The following is a 17,466-nucleotide window of genomic DNA, read 5'->3' on the forward strand; positions in this document are numbered from 1 at the left end:
GGGATGCTATTTTATCCACTTTTAGAACAGTTATCCCCAAATGTTTCCCTCACAACATTCAATATTCTATTCCATGTCAAAGTCTATTTCAATGCATGTATTTGAGCAAAATCTGTGAGGTAGTTTGTTGAGGGGACATATACAGTAGAATCAGACAGAATCTGCTAATTGGAGAAAAATCCACCCAATTTAATACCAGCTAACCTACTACAGATCACTGAGCTGGCAGTGAGTATTCTAATTGTTATGTTATGTTTATTCTCATTACAATAAAGACATTATTGATATGGGAAACTTTGATGAATCCAGTATGAATATAAATAATTCAGGAGTGATTAATATTTTATGACCAAATATGGAGGGAGTCAGGCTATACTTTTTGTAGTTTAATTGAGTAGTTATAAATGGTCCAATGTACAAAAAATGGAAGCTGCAGAACTTCTGGAGGAGATTGATCAAATTTGGAAAACCTTTGAAATAACGCCAGAAAGGTATCTAAGAATGGCAAGTTCAGACCAATCAAGCATGACTCAGAAAAGATTAATAATCAAATTAATTGAAATAAGAAGAAATAATAACGGATGTAGAAATTTGCAGGGAGAAAGATGTAGGAGTTGTTTCAATCGTGCATCTGTCTTTGATTCCAAGATGTACCACAGCTTACTGTACTGCTCTGCTTAAACTGTGACAAGTTTGAAAGACCCTTCTACTCCATTTGATGCATTTCTATTTCTTAAAACAACCAGATATTCAAACTTTCTCTTTGGGACTTCACCAGCTCGAAACTGAGCAAGTTGGATTGCACAGGTAACAGAATGGGACAGTTCTACTTGGACCTGTACATGATTTTAAACTCCAAAGGGGAAAGGTAAGAATGTGTTTCAGTGCAGTTACAATAAATACTCTCTATTCTTTTTAAATGAAATACTAAATTTATTCATTAGCTGATGAAAAGCAATTTTTTCTATGTTTGGACAGAATAAACACGTTTTCATTTTGCAGCAGTGCAGTTTAATGGTTAAATGTTTCCTTACCCTTTTCGGCGACTGAGAGGTTGGGGTCACTGCATGGCTTGCAAGGTCCGACCACTTGTTGAATCAAAGCCCGCTGGAAACTAGAAGGCTGGAATGAGAGTGGACTGTTAACATGAACTCGATCCACAATAAGAGACTACAATACTCCCAACAACAGCTTAGGGAAGAGATGCTGGAAAGCCAAACATACGCCATAATTTGCATTCATATTAAGTGTTATTTTAGCTGATGGAGCTCTTATCAAGACATTTCCATATTCAATGATAATACTGGTGGTAAATAAGATTGCTACACAGCTTCAGAACAATCATATCTGCTATTGTATGCTCTGACTAAATAGGATAAGTACTGAAAACACCTGTCCAAGCCTTTCTAGGACCACCAGGTAAAGTTTGACAGGAATATTTTCATGTAATATGGTATTTTTTTGTGCATTCATGCTAGTGGAAGGAAAACCAGTTAATCCTGTATACTAACCTCCCCACCACTGAGGACATCTTCAAAAGGCAATGCCTCAGGAAGGTGACATCCATTATCACCATCCAGGAGATGGCTTCTTTTCATTAATACCAGCAGGGAGAAAGTACAGGAGCTTGAAGTTGCATACTCAATGTTTTAGTAACAGCTACTTTCCCTCAGCCTTCAGATTTCTGAACAGTCCATGAACCCATGAACATTACGTCACTATTTTGCTTCTCTTTGCACTACTTATTGATTTTTGTGCTTCTTGTTGTTTCTTATAGTAATTTTTTATGTGATTATCTAGTGCATTATACCGCTGATGCAAAGCAACAAATTTCACTACATATGTCAGTGATATTAAACCAGATTCTGAACCAGATTACCTCAAGCCATGTTTATTTTATGGTTTGAAAACGTGTGTGTTTCAAGAATTTCTCCAGAACTATAACTTTAAAAATTCCTTCCCTCTGAATGTTCTGCACCACCCTGTCTTTCATTAATCACCCTCCACATAAATTCCCTTCCCATTTCAATGGCTTGTCTTCTTCAGCTGCCAATGTCCAAACCTTAGGCTCTTTGATCGTTTATTGTCATCTATCTTACTACCTCCTTATTTGGTTTGGGTATCATTTATTTTTAAAAAACTCCTGGACTTACTTACTGCAGTAGTTATCAAAATACCTGTGTTAACTGCTTCTTTCTAAGTAGAAGTATATTGCATTGTGATCACTGATGACTTTAACACCTCTGTGCTTTCTTTCACCAATAAAGCTTTTGCCAAACACTTCCTTGTGAACTTCTACCTCTTTCTCTTATCTTGCCACAATAATCATTTGGATGTAGACAGAACACTCAGCTCTCAAATTCTAATCTCTCTCTTTTCTGCCCGTGTGATACGTCTGTCACCAGGAACCTGCCAAACTGTTCCCTCATCTCTGGTATTGTCATTAAAGCAAAATATAAAAAGTAATCTAAAAGAGAATTTATGTATGTAATAATCATGTCACCATAAAGAGGAATATTTACACTAGATTAGAGGATGAAACATATGATTAAGGCAGTGCAGTGGTGCAGCTGCCTTACAGTTCCAGCAACCTGAACTTAATTCTGACCTGTTGGTGTGGAATTAGCATATTCTCCCTGTAACCACATGGGTTTCCCCCAGGTTCTCCAGTTTCCTACTACATCCCAAAGATGTTCAGATTGGTAGGTTAATTGGCTCCTTTAAGTTAGTGGAGGTAAGTAGTAGGAGAATCAGGCTGAAATTAATGGGAAAGTGACAGAAAGTAGGTTACAGGGAAGGAAACTGAGAAACGGAATTAGTGAGATTGTCTTGAATGGTAATTTTGGCTCGGTGGGTCTACACATTCTATGTCATAGGAAATATAGTTCCAATATAGCCTTTTCGAATATGTCTGGATTTACTGGATGACTGTGACTGTGACCACACATGTCGCTGATGTCCTGTGTCTAGTAACTTACCTGTCCATTCTCCATCATAGCTGGATACATGGCACTGCTTGGCCTGTCCCTGTGAGGAGGCAGCAACATCATAATGTCCCGTGAATGACGGTACTTGTCAGACAATGATGGGGAACCTGAACACAAAGAGGAAGCTGAAGAGTTAATTAAAAGCCAGTATAGCCAAAAAAAACTTATCAGAGAAGGACACGGCTGAGAAGGAACAAAGACGAAAATGGGGGTGAGAAAAATCTCTGGAATAATATGTAGATAGGGAGAAAAGATGTTATGGAGATTGCATAAAGAGGAAAAAGAAAGATGGTGAGAAAAGAAGGGAGAATGCAACAGAGTATGGATCAGGAAAGATGGAAGGAAAGGAGAGGGAAGGGTGAGATAGTAGGGGAGGAAGAGGGAAGGGAAGAGAGAGAGAGAGGATGGAAGGAAAGGGAAAGCAGAAGGAAAGATGAGAAAAAGGAGACAGTAGGAAAGAAGGGAGAATTGGTAAAGAAGAAAAGGAATAAGGAAAAGAAGGGGAAGGGGTAGAGAGGCAGTGAAACAGAAATAAGATTAGGATAAAGGGTGTGCAAAAGAAAGTGACTGGAAAAACATAATTGCAAAAGTTAGTATAAACTGCAAAATGCAGAAAATTAACAGCAATTCAAATGTGGTGAAACTTAGGAATCTAAAGAGAGAGTGAAGGAAGAAGAGGAACAGTGAAAGGAATGAATAGGAATAGAAAGAGCAGTATATGGGAACTACTGAGATTAAATTAAATAGGTTGAGAAAATAACAGAGCCAACACAAACATTTTGACAGCACACTATATATATATATACACATATACATACACACACACACACACACACACACACACACACACACACACATATAAATAACATTTTTCTACTCCCTGTACATTGTACATCTATACATATTATGCAATGGTGTTGTACTTGGACTGACCATCATATCAGTGATCAATGATATTGCAAAGCAGGGGTACTTTGGGTGCCAGAGGCGGGATACATGTCACAATCAACGGATAGGCTACACTTAATTACAGAGAAATGTGAGCTAACTGCAATTCTGCTCTGTGATTCTAACTTCAGCAGAAGTCCCAGATAAACCTCCTAGAAAGAGCACTGAGGAACTTCATTCATGAAGAAAGGCTACAAAGTCAGGACTGTTTTCCCTCAAACAGAGAAATTAAGAATTACACTAACAGAAGTTTTCAAAATGTTGAACAATGTGGTAAACGAGAGAAATTACTCTCTTTGGCAAACACTCCAAATTTATCATGTTGTGGATGAGCAGAAGAATGGTGGAGGCAGTGAATCTGGAATATTATTGATATGATATAACTGATTATCCTTCTCCATAATTACTGCTGAGTTTTGTGTCTGGATTTCTAGCATCTACAGAATCTCTTAGGTTTACATTAAATTTCAATGTAAAAATTCTTTTACTTTACTTTATTGTCGCCAAACAATTGATACTACAACGTACAATCATCACAGCGATATTTGATTCTGCGCTTCCCGCTCCCTGGATTACAAATATTAAATATTAAAAATAGTAAAAAATTAAAGTTATATATCATGAATAGAAAATAGAAAAATGGAAAGTAAGGTAGTGCAAAAAAACCGAGAGGCAGGTCCGGATATTTGGAGGGTACGGCCCAGATCCGGGTCAGGATCCGTTCAGCAGTCTTATCACAGTTGGAAAGAAGCTGTTCCCAAATCTGGCCGTACAAGTCTTCAAGCTCCTGAGCCTTCTCCTGGAGGGAAGAGGGACGAAAAGTGTGTTGGCTGGGTGGGTCGTGTCTTTGATTATCCTGGCAGCACTGCTCCGACGGCGTGCGGTGTAAAGTGAGTCCAAGGACAGAAGATTGGTTTGTGTGATGTGCTGCGCCGTGTTCACGATCTTCTGCAGCTTTTTTCGGTCTTGGACAGAACAACTTCCATACCAGGTTGTGATGCGCCCTAGAAGAATGCTTTCTACGGTGCATCTATAAAAATTAGTGAGGGTTTTAGGGGAAGGCCAAATTTCTTTAGTTTTCTCAGGAAGTAAAGGCGCTGGTGGGCCTTCTTGGCAGTGAACTCTGCTTGGTTGGACCAAGTCAGGTCGTTTGTGATATTGACCCGGAGGAACTTAAAGCTTTTGACCTGTTCCACTTGCACACCACCGATGTAAATTGGGTCGTGCGGTCCACTACTCCTTCTGAAGTCAACAACCAATACCTTCATCTTGCTGACGTTGAGGGATAGGTTATTGTCTTCACACCATGCCACCAGGTTCTTAATTTCCTCTCTGTACTCAAACTTATCATTACCCGAGATACGGCCTACAATTGTTGTGTCATCAGCAAACTTATATATTGAGTTTGATGGAAACTTGGCTACACAATCATGGGTGTACAGTGAGTACAGCAGGGGGCTGAGTACACAGCCTTGTCCCCTATTTTTACAGCCTGGGTCCTGTCTGTGAGGAAGTTGAAGATCCAGCTGCAGATCTGAGTGCTAAGGCCCAGGTTCCAGAGCTTAGGAATCAGTTTATTTGGAATGATGGTATTAAAGGCAGAGCTGCAATCAATGAAAAGGAGCCTTATGTATGTGTCTTTATTCTCCAGGTGTTCTAAGGAGGAATGTAGGGCCAGAGAGATGGCATCTGCTGTTGACCTGTTGCTCCGGTAGGCGAACTGCAAAGCGTCGAGGTTGACCGGTAGGCTGTGGTTGATGTGTGCTGTAACCTATCGCTCGAAGCACTTTACAGCAATGGATGTCAGAGCCACAGGTCAATAGTCATTCAGGCATGCCACCTTGCTCTTCTTCAGCACTGGGATTATCGCTGCCTTCTTAAAACACAAGGGGATCTTAGACTGAAGCAAGGAGCAGTTGAAGATGTCAGCAAACACTCCAGCTAGCTCGCTTGCACAGGCCTGGAGAACCCGTCCTGGGACACCATCTGGGCCTGTCGCCTTCCTTAGATCTATCTTCAGGAAGGCTCTTCTAACGTCCTCCTCGGTGATGATAAATCTCGATGCCACCAGGTCCGGTTCACCTGGAGGGAGCAGGACGCTCCTCTTCTGTTCGAATCTTGGGTAGAATACGTTAAGTTCGTCAGGAAGAGAAGCACCACAGTTATTGATATTCCCAGCCTTTTCTTTGCGCTCAGTGATCTCATTTAGACCCTGCCATAGTCTACTGGCATCCCTCTGGTTAGCCCGGGCTTCCAACTTGGCTCGATATTGCCTCTTGGCGCCCTTAATGGCTTTCCGGAGTTCACGCCTGGATTCCGTGTAGCAACTGGTTTCCCCGGACCTAAAAGCCGCAGCTCTAGCCTTTAAAAGGGACTTGACCTCATAATTCATCCAAGGTTTCCGGTTAGGGAATACCCGGATCGTCTTGCGAGACACACAGTCCTCTGTGCATTTCCAAATAAAGTCCGTGATAGCTGAGGCATACTCATCGAGGTTAGCTGCCGAGTCCTTGAATACTAACCAGTCCACCGATTCAAAGCAGTCACGGAGGACCTCATCCGTTTCCTCCGTCCAACGCGGCACTACTTTTGACACCGTGACCTCCCGCTTCAGTTTCTGTTTGTAAGCTGGGAGGAGGAGTACGGCCTGATGGTCCGATTTTCCGAAATGAGGTCGTGGGACGGAATGGTAGGCATCCTTGACTGCTGTGTAGCAGTGATCAAGTATATTCGGGCCTCTAGTGGGGCAGGAGACATGTTGGTATAACTTTGGCAGTGCCCTTCTGAAGTTTGCCTGGTTAAAGTCCCTGGCTGTAATGAGCAAAGCCTCCGGATACCTGGTCTCAAGTTCACTGATGTTGGCATACAGTATGTTCAGAGCACACTCCATGTCACCGCTGTCAGTATGACCGAGGTGAATTCCCGTGGCAGATAGTAGGGACGACACTTCACCGACAGGTGTTCCAGGTCCAGGCTGCAGGAGCTTGTCAGTGCCACTGTGTCCGAGGACCACGTAGTGTTGATCAGTAGGCAGACACCACCTCTTTTCTGCATCTCCCTGCAGTAGGTAAGTCTCCCTTTAAGATCATCCACCTTGTTCTCTATGGCTTGCACATTAGCTAGTATTAGAATGTATTCTAGGAACACATTCTAATGTTTCAATTTCATTTCTTATTTTGCCGTGCCTATTTAATTCCAAAACACAGGACAAAAAGCAGATACATAATAAAGTTAGTTCGGATTGGCAAAAACATCTCCTCTGCAATCTCCATCAGTGCAGGTGCACCAGAAGGATGATCAGCCAAGATCACAGTGAATGGCGGTGCTGGCTCAAAGGGCTGAATGGCCTACTCCTGCACCTATTGTCTATTGTCTATTGGAACTTAAAGACTGTATTCAGAATTGTTGTTGGATGTGCCTCTCGTTAGTCTCACTGCAGACATTTCCCATCTCCAGTCCGGCTGCAGACAGGTTCATGTGAGGCAGAAATGGTCATTTGTCATTACTGCCATTTTCATGCCTTTCCACATGAGTAAAAGTCTTAACAAGGTTAAACTAACTACTGACCATTTATTGAAAAGTTCAGAAGAAATGGATTGCAATTTATCGGAGAGCTTTGTTTACTGGGCACCTTTTGAATTTACAAATACTAACAGGTAGCCATTGTGGTGCATCAGTAGCAACAGTTCTAAACTCCATCCTGAGCATTACAGTGTTACTTAATATTTCTGCTAATGGATTGTGCTGTGCTTTGTTTGGCCTCTTGGGATCCTTTATGAGACCTGCTACCATAGAGTTTTAAAATTTCCTAAATAAATATCCCATCTGAAACCCAACCAGGAATATGGGGCCTTTGAAAATGTCGCATGTCCTGTGTTAAAACATGGGAAGGTGGAGACAACTAGAGAACAGGGAATGAGAGATGAGAATTTTGGCTGGAAACAACAGAAGAACCGAATGAGATTTGGGGGGCCTCTCTAAGGCATGAAGAGCCTGAGAGCAAACTGCTCTCCCCACCCATAAGGAGAGCAGTAAACAACACTAACTCGTTGTAGCAAGAGGGAACAATTATTCTGCTGACATTTTTAGAGTCCTGGGTTCATGCTGAAGAAGATAACACAAAAGAAGACTGATCAAAAAAATTAACAAATACCCTGCCTTTCTAAAACAGTGGGTACATACAGCTACACAACTCCCTGTTTAAAAGCAAATGGCAAGCTATATGCAATGTGTTGGGAGGATGTTCCCTGATCATTAATTTTACAGGCTCCCATTTCTTTCCCCATCTGCCCAAAACCAGACAGTTCTGTGGCTGAAGTGGTTAAATTATTATTAGCCCAAAAATTTGTCTTTTTGTTTATTTGGGCACTATGCCTTATTCAAGCATGGAATTAAAGCTTGGTTGTGGAGAACTCTTTGTATGGAAGATGAGTAATGTAGAGTTGGAAGGTGTGTGTTACTGAACACATGAAGCAAAGTGTTACAAACACACATAAGCACATAGAACTTAGACACGATTACTAGTTCACTACTGTAATGGGCTAGTTGGTTCAATACTGTCTTGGTGATTACGTGTGTTAATATCTTTGAAAAAGAAAAAGCTCAATCTCACATACTCAAGGTTCAATTTAGGACTGAATTTTACACTTTGGTACAGATGCAAAATAATCTGAGAAAAAAGAACAGAGGTTTCTTGCTTATGACAACACAATACAGTTTTGGAGAAAGTTAAAAAATGCCTAATAATTGACTTGGGAGTTTATGGGCAGCTATCATTCTTGAAATTGCTCATGAAAATTACTTCCTAAGAGGAAATATTAAGTAGTGGTCTTAAAAGGAACAATTGGTTTAAATATAACTTAGTTATAAATATAATACAACTTAGTTATAAAGCACTGCAACTATTCTCTTGCACTCAGTTATGTTCTAGAACTTCAGTGGGTATAGACTATGCTAAATTTCAAAGCAATACATATAAAATGCTGGAGGAACTCAGCAGGACAGGCAGCATCTGTGGACAGGAATAAACAGTCCTAATGAATGGTCTCAGCCTGAAATTTCAACTGATTATCCTTCTCCATAATTACTGCTGAGTTTTGTGTCTGGATTTCTAGCATCTACAGAATCTCTTACGTTTACATTAAATTTCAATGTAAAAATTCTGGGAATACATTCTAATGTTTCAATTTCATTTCTTATTTTGCCATGCCTCTTTAATTCCAAAACTCAGGACAAAAAGCAGATACGTAATAAAGTTAGTTCAGATTGGCAAAAACATCTCCTCTGTAACCTCCACCAGTGCAGGTGCACCAGAAGGCTGTGTGCTCAGCCCCCTCTTCAACTGCGCTACACCTATGACTGCGAGGCTAAGCACGGCTCCAAAGCCATATTCAAGTTTGCTGACAACACCACTGTCATAGGCTGAATAAAAGGTGGTGATGAATCAACGTATAGGAGAGAGATTGAAAATCTGGCTGAAGGTGCCACAACAACAACCTCTTACTCACTGTCAACAAGACCAAGGAGCTGATTATTGACCTCAGGAGGAGGAAACCAGAGGTCCATCAGCCAGTCCCCTCACTGGAGGATCAGAGGTGGAGAGGGTCAGCAACTTTAAATTCCTCAGTGTTATCATTACAGAGGATCTGTCCTGGGCCCAAACATGTAAGTGTAATTACGAAGAAAGCACGACAGTGCCTCTATCTCGTTGGACATTTGCAAATATTCGGCATGACATCTCAAACTTTAACAAACTCATATAGATATATGGTGAAGAGTATATTGACTGGCTGTATGGAAACAGCAATGCCCTTGAATGGAATATCTTACAAAAAGTAATGGATATGGCCCAGTTCATCACAGGTAAAGTCCTCCCACCACTGAGCGAAGTGTTATTGCAGAAAAGCAGTATCCATCATCAGGAACTCCGAGCACCCAGGTCATGTTCTCTTCTGGCTGCTGCCATCAGGAAGAAAGCACAGGAGCCTCAGGACTCACACTATCAGGTTCAGGAACAGTTATTACCCCTCAATCATCAGGCTCTTGAACCAAAGGGGACAACTTCACTCAACTTTACTTACCTCATTGAACTGTTCCCACACCTATGGACTAACTTTCAAGACTCTTCATCTTATGTTCGCTATATTTATTGCTTATTTATTTATTATTATTGTTTCTTTCTTTTTGAATTTGCACAGTTGGTTGTCTTTTACACACTGGTTGAAAGCCCAAGTTGGTGCAGTCTTTCATTGATTCTATTATGGTTAATATTCTATTATGGATTTATTATGTCCACAAGAAAATGAATCTCAGGGTTGTACATTATGATATATATGTACTTTGATAATAAATTTATTTTGATGTTTCAGGTCAGTTTGTGCCTTCTGCTGTGCATTGCATAGATAAAAATGCTAAAAGACAAGAATATAATATACGAGGTAAGAGAAAACTCACTGTCAAGTCGACCCAAGCCTTGATAAATATGAAAACAAAGATCTTACCTCGAGCGCTTGATGGGGCCGAGTTGATCATCTGTGAAGGGGCCGAGTGTGTGGAACTCAGGCTAGAAGTGGATGGACTTGCCTGGCACGATGACAAAACAGAGACATTCGTCATGGAGCCCTGGAACTTGGTGTTAGCATAAGCAAGCTGCAGAAAGTAGAGAGTGGCAGAAAGAAACAGTGCACTGCAAAACCCAAAGGGGGAATAAAGATGAATGAATGGACCAACAGAAGCTCTGGATGTTCAGCTGCTCATCACTTAATATCTTAAAGTACACTCTGCACGGCAGCCATGCTAGTCCCAGTGAAACGAAACCAGGAAGGAAGACTAAAACCAAGAGAGTTTCTGTTTCTATCTTCTTCCCCTGTGCCCTCGCATGCATCCATTCGCATGCCCTAAATGGTTTCAGGCCACTGTCTGATCCAGAATTCTTTACAGAGATTATACGCACTGATCTCTGTAGCTGTAAACTAATGTGCTGTGAGATGTAACTGTTATTAACAGTGTCTGTACATATTACCTACTACCCTGCCTCTGCCCATTCACATTCTGACATTATGATCCACTCTCCTTTCCTATCAGATTTCTTCTTCTTCAGTCAAACTCGGTATAGAACACAGGGAAATAATCTACAAAAAGGAACCATCATACCTGCATGCGGTAAAGGTCATCTGGAGTGTCTCCAACTAGTCCATCTGTGAGGATGACAAGGTTCCCGACTTCACTGGATGTTTGTGAGGATAGTGACGATGAGGAGTGCCTGTTGGAGCCAATCAGATTCAGGGGGCTGAAGAGATCAATGAAAACAGAATACTATTTTACACTCAGCAGTCCTTCCTTGGCTTCCTCAATTATGCTAAAACCACCAGAAGTATGAGCAGGAGTGGGGCATTAGTGTTGACACTGCTTCTTTTCATGTTATATGTCAATGATTTAGATGACGGAATTGATGGCTTTCTGGCAAGTCTGCAGATGATACGAAGATAGGTGGAGAGGCGGGTAGTATTGAGGAAGCAGGGAATCTGCAGTAGGACTTAGACAGTTTAGGAGAATGGGCAAAAGAGTGGCAAATAGAATATAGTGTTGGGAAGTGTAGGGTCATGAACAATGATTGAAGGAATAAAGGCATAGACTACTTTCTAAACAGGGAGAAAATTCAGAAATCGGAGGTGTAAAGGGGTTTAGGAGTCCTTGTGTAGGATTCCCTAAAGGTTAACTTGCAAGTTGCATCAATAGAAAGAAAGGCAAATGCAATATTAGCATCCATTTCCTTCATTCAAAGCAAGGATGTAATGCTGAGGCCTTATACGAAATTTTCATTTTTCACCCTTGATCTATGACCTCTAGTTGTAGTCCCATCCATCCAACTTCAGTGGCAAAAGCCTTTTTGCATTTATCCTATCTATACCCCTTGTAATTTAGTATACCTCTCTCAAATCTCCCCTCAATCTTCTAGATTGCAAGGAGTAAAGTCCTAATCCAATTCAATCTTTTTTTATAACTCAGGTCCTCCAGTCCTGGCAACATCCTTGTAAATTTTCTCTGCACTCTTTCAACCATATTTACATCTTTCCTGTAGGTAGGTGACCAAGACTGCACACAATATTCCAAATTAGGCCTCACCAACGTTTTATACAATTTCAACATAACATCCCACTTCCTGTTCTCATTACATTGATTTATGGAGGCCAATGTGCCAAAAGCATTCTATATGACCCTATCTACTTATTTCAATGAATTATGGACCTGTATTCCAAGATCCCTTCGTTCTACCATACTCCTCAGTGCTCCACCGTTCACTGTGTAAGACCTATCCTGGTTGGTCATACCAAAGTGCAACACTTCACACTTGTCTGCATTAAATTCTATTTGCCATTTTTCAGCCTGTTTTTCTAGCTGGTCCAAATCCCGGTGCAAGGTCTGATAGTCTTCCTCGCTGTTCACTACACCCCCAATCTTGGTGTCATCCACAAATTTGCTGATCCGGTTAACCACATTATCATCCAGATCATTGATATAGATGACAAATAACAATGAACACAGCACTAATCCCTGAAGCACACCACTAGTCACAGGCCTCAGTCAGAGAGGCATCTTTGCATCTACTACCACTCTCTGACTTCTCCCACAAAGCCAATACCTAATCCAATTTACTACCTCATCTTGAATGCCAAGCAACTTACTGAGCCTTCTTGACTAACCGCCCATATGAGACCTTGTCAAATGCTTTACTAAAGTCCATGTAAACAACATCCACTGCCTTGACTTCATCAACTTTATTAGTAACATCCTCAAAAAACTCTTTAAGATTGGTTAGACATGACCAAACATGCACAAAGTCATGCTGACTATCCCTAATCAGTCCCTGTCTACCCAAATGCTCATATATCTGGTCCATTAGAATATCTTCAAATAACTTTCTCGCTACTGATGTCAGGTTCACTGGCTTAGAATTTCCTGGTTTATTCTTAGAGCCTTTGTTAAACAGCAGAAACAACATTAGCTATCCTCCAATCCTTTGGTACCTCACTTGTTGCTAAGTAAGATCTTAGTATCTCTGCAACTTCTGCACTTGCTTCCATAGGGTCTGAGGGAAGACTTCATCAGCTCCGGGGATTTTTCAAACCTAATTTGTCTCAAGACAGCAAACACTTCCACCTCTGTAATCTGTATAAGGTCCATGACCTTGCTGCTGCTTTGCCTCAATTCTATAGAATCTGTCCATCTCCTAAATAAATACAGATGCAAAAAATCCATTTAAGATCCCCCCCAGCTCTTTTGGCTCCATGTATAGATTATCACTCTGATCTTCCAGATGACCAGTTTTGTTCTTTTCAATCCTTTAGCTCTAAGCAAATCTGTAGAATTCCTTAGGATTCTACTTCACCTTGTCTGAATCTCATGCCTTCTTTTAGCCCTCCTGATTTCTGTCTGAAGTATTCTCTTGCATTCCTTATATTCCTTAAGTGCCTCATTCATTCCTATTTGCCTATACCTGCTATGCTCCTCCTTTTTTTTTCTGAATCAAGGTCTCAATATCTCTTAAAAACCAAGGTTCTCTAAGCCAATTTGATGATATCAGAAATGATCTGGCAAATTATGGACTGGGTCAGGCTGTTCTCTGGAAAAGATGTACTTGGTAAGTGGGAGGCCTTCAAAAACAAAATTTTGAGAGTACAAAGCTTGTATGTGTCTGTCAGAATAAAAGGTAGAGATAACAAGCATAGAGAACCTTTGTAACTGAAGCACTGGTTAAGAGAAAAAAGGTGTTTAGCAGGTATAGGCAAGGAAGAACAAATGAGGTGCTTATGGAGTATAAGAAATGTAAGAGTTCACATAAGAAAGAATTCTGTAAGGCTAAAAGAATGTATGAAGTTGCTCCAGCAGATAAAGGAAGAACAATCCTAAAGCATTCTACAGATATATTAACAGCAAAGAGATTGCGAGGGACAAAATTGCTCCTCTGGATGATGAGAATGGTAATCCATGTGTGGAGCCAAAACAGATGGGTGAGATCTTAAGTGAATTCTTTGCATCTGTATTTACTCGGGAGTTGGACACAGTCTATAGAAGTGAGGCAAAATGGCATCAACTTCATGGACCCTGTACAGATTACAGAGGAGGAGGTGTTTGCTACCCTGAGGCAAATCAGGGTGATAAATTCCCAGGACCTGACAAGGCATTCCCTCGGACCTTACGTGAGGCAAGTGCAGAAATTGCCAAGGCCCTAGTAGAGATATATACATCATCCTTAGCAACAAGAGAGGTACCAGAGGATTGAAGGATAGCTAATGCTGTTTCTGCTGTTTAAAAAAAGGCTCCAAACATAATTATAGGTCGTGAGTCTGACATCAGTTGTGAGATAGTTATTGGAAGGTATTCCAAAGTACCGGATATAGAAGTATTTGGAAAGTCATGGACTGATTAAGGATAGCCAGCATTGTTTTGTGCATGGTAGGTCATGTCTAACCAATCTTATAGAGTTTTTTGAGGAGGTTACTAAGAAGGTGGATGAAGGCAAGAGAGTGAATGTTTTCTACATAGATCTCAGTAAGGCATTTGACAAGGTCCTACATGGGAGGCTGGTCAATAAGGTTCAGTCACACGGCATTCAGGATGAGGTAGTAGCTTGGATTAGACATTGGGTTTGTGGGAGAAGCCAGAGAGTGGTAGTAGACAGTTGCCTCTCTGACTGGAGGGCTGTGACTAGTGCTGTGCCGCAGGGAATGGTGCTGGGTCCTTTGTTGTTTGTCGTCTGCATCAATGATTTGAATGATAATGTGGTTAATTGGATCAGCAAATTTGTGGATGACACCAATATGGGGGTATAGTGGGCAGTGAGGAAGGCTATCATCGCTAGCAAAGAAAAATGGGCTGAAAAATGGCAGATGGAACTTAAAGCAGACAAGTGTGAGTTTTTGTACTTCGGTATGACCAACCAGGGTAGGTCTTACACAGTGAATGGTAGGACACTGAGGAGTACTGTAGAACAAAGGGATCTAGGAATACAGGTCCATAATTCATTGAAACAGGTAGATAGAAAACAGCATAGAGAGCTTTTGGCACATTGGCCGTCATAAATCAATGTATTGAGTATAGGAGATGGAATATTATGTTGAAGTTGTATAAGGTGTTGGTGAGGCCTAATTTGGAGTATTGTGTGCAGTCTTGGTCTCCTACCTACAGGAAAGATGTAAACAACGTTGAAAGAGTACAGTGAAAACTTATAAGGATGTTGCCGAGTCTGGAGGACCTGAGTTATAAGGAAAGATTGAATAGAACAGAGAACATAGAACATTGAAATCTACAGCACATTACAGGTGCTTTGGCCCACAATGTTGTACCGACCATGTAACCTAGTCTAAAAATTGTCTAGAATTACCCTACCGCATAGTCCGCTATTTTTCTAAGCTCCATGTACCTATCTAAGAGTCTCTTAAAAGACCCTATTGTATCTGACTCTACTACTGTCGCTGGCAGTGCATTCCACGCACCCATCATTCTTTGTGTGAAAAAATTACCCCAGACCTCCCCTCTGTACCTACTTTCAAGCACCTTAAAACTATGCCCCCTTGCGTTAGCCATTTCAGCCCTGGGAAAAAGCCTCTGGCTGTCCACATGATCAATGCCCCTCATCATCTTATACACCTCTATCAGGTCATCTTATACACCTCTATCAGGTCACCTCTCATTCTCTGTCACTCCAAGGAGAAAAGGCGAAGTTCACTCAACCTATTCTCATAAGGCACATTCCCCAATTCAGGAAACATCCTTGTAAATCTCCTCTGATCAACTTTAGTCTCAACTCTGCTTTCCTGTATTTCTCCATAACCATTGACTCCTTTTTATTCCAAAAATCTGTCTACCCAATGTTGAATTTATTCAATGACTCTGCCTCTACACTTGCATGGAGCAGGTACCCCTTAGAAAAGAATGGTCATAGCAGTGCAGCATCTCATCTGAACATCCCTGAAACCTGTTATGTTTCAATAAGATAATCACATTCTTCTAAACTCTAATGAGCATGGTTCCAACCCAGTTAACCATATCTAATGTGGAATACCCTCCATTTAAGCAATGAACTTAGTGAATCTTCTAAAAATGGCCTCCAATGTGAGTAAATCCCTGCTTAGTTAAAGGCACAAACTGTATGCTAGCAGTGGTCTCCACGATGTCGTAGAACATCCACAAACACATTACAAGAAAGGTTGACATTCTATCTGGCTTACAAGCAAGCTGACCAGGTGGTCTGGTTTCCTCCCAGAGTCCAAAGACATAAGGGTTAGTAGGCTAATTGGTCATTGTAAATTGTGCTAGGGTTAAATAGGTAGGTCGCCAGGCGGTGTAGTTCAGCCATGTTCCACACTGTATCTCAATAAATAAAAAATAAATTTTCTGCATTTCCTGTACGGGATCCCACTGTATACTTATATTTTGAAGTCTATGGAATGCAAATTAGGTCAAAACATTATCTCTTTTTCCTTTCATATAGCTGCTTTCAAAAAGGAATCACCACACAGTAGTCATGATCAAACTTTGATAGTACTCTTAATCCAGGAGCACTGAAGCCAAAAGTGCAACTCTAAAGGAGAACAGTTAAATTGCACACAATCCAACACTCACATGGATATTAAACAAGTATCTTTGAGGATATAATCTGGGCTATGTAATTGACCATGCACATTGACAGGGTTAACCACTATCTTCTTAAGGCAAAGAAAGGTAGTCATTTGTATCAAAACCAGGGACGGGCAGGAAAGATCTGCTTTCCCACTGACATCATTTCAGAGGATCTGTCCTGGGACCAGGACGTAAGTGCCATTACAAAGAAAGCATGGCAGTACCTCTACTTAGAAGTTTGCGAAGATTCGGCACGTTATCTAAAACTTTGACAAAACTTCTATAGATTGCAGTGGAGAGTACGCTGACGAGTTGCGTCATGGCCTGGTATGGAAACACAATGCCCTTGAATGGAAAAGCCTACAATAAGAAGTGGATACAGCCCAGTCCATCAGGGTAAAGCTCTCCCCACCATTGAGCACATCTACATGGAGCACTGTTACAGAAAAGCATCCATCATCAAGGACCCCCGCCATCCAGGCTGTGCAATCTTCTTGTTGCTGCTATTAGGAAAGAGGTACAGGTGCCTCAGGATCCCACATCACCAGATTCAAAACAGCTATTACCCCTCAACCATCTCGCTCTTGAACCAGAGGGGATAATTTCACTCAATTCACTCACTCCAACATTGAAATATTCCCACAACCTATGGATTCACTTTCAAGAACACTTCTCTCATGTCCCCGAAATTTATTGTTTATTTATTTATTTATTATGATTATTTTTGTTCCTTTATATTTACTGTGTAATGCCGCAAAAAATGAATCCTAGCATTGCATATGGTAACATTTATATACTTCGGTAATAAATTTACTTTGAATTTTGTAATTGGGACATGGATGTGTTAAGAATAGATGGCTAAACTTATATTTATATTCCATTCTGTTGAAGGGTTTCAGACCAGCAATAT

The 17,466-nt window shown here is 41.0% G+C and overlaps 1 protein-coding gene across 1 annotated transcript in view; it reads right to left on the reverse strand.

Annotated features, from left to right (window-relative positions):
- The window catches only part of dock3 (dedicator of cytokinesis 3), a 946,041-nt gene that overhangs the window by 16,425 nt on the left and 912,150 nt on the right, over window positions 1-17,466 (reverse strand). The window contains exons 48-51 of the mRNA XM_072280136.1: window positions 11,088-11,223; window positions 10,436-10,583; window positions 2,979-3,094; window positions 1,035-1,122 (exon numbers count right to left, since the gene is read on the reverse strand). Coding sequence (XP_072136237.1) covers window positions 1,035-1,122; window positions 2,979-3,094; window positions 10,436-10,583; window positions 11,088-11,223 — 488 coding nt within the window. The remainder of the gene's footprint in view (window positions 1-1,034; window positions 1,123-2,978; window positions 3,095-10,435; window positions 10,584-11,087; window positions 11,224-17,466) is intronic.

Source organism: Mobula birostris, chromosome 16 (genome assembly GCF_030028105.1).
Source record: "Mobula birostris isolate sMobBir1 chromosome 16, sMobBir1.hap1, whole genome shotgun sequence".
NCBI classification, from domain to species: Eukaryota; Metazoa; Chordata; class Chondrichthyes; order Myliobatiformes; family Myliobatidae; genus Mobula; species Mobula birostris.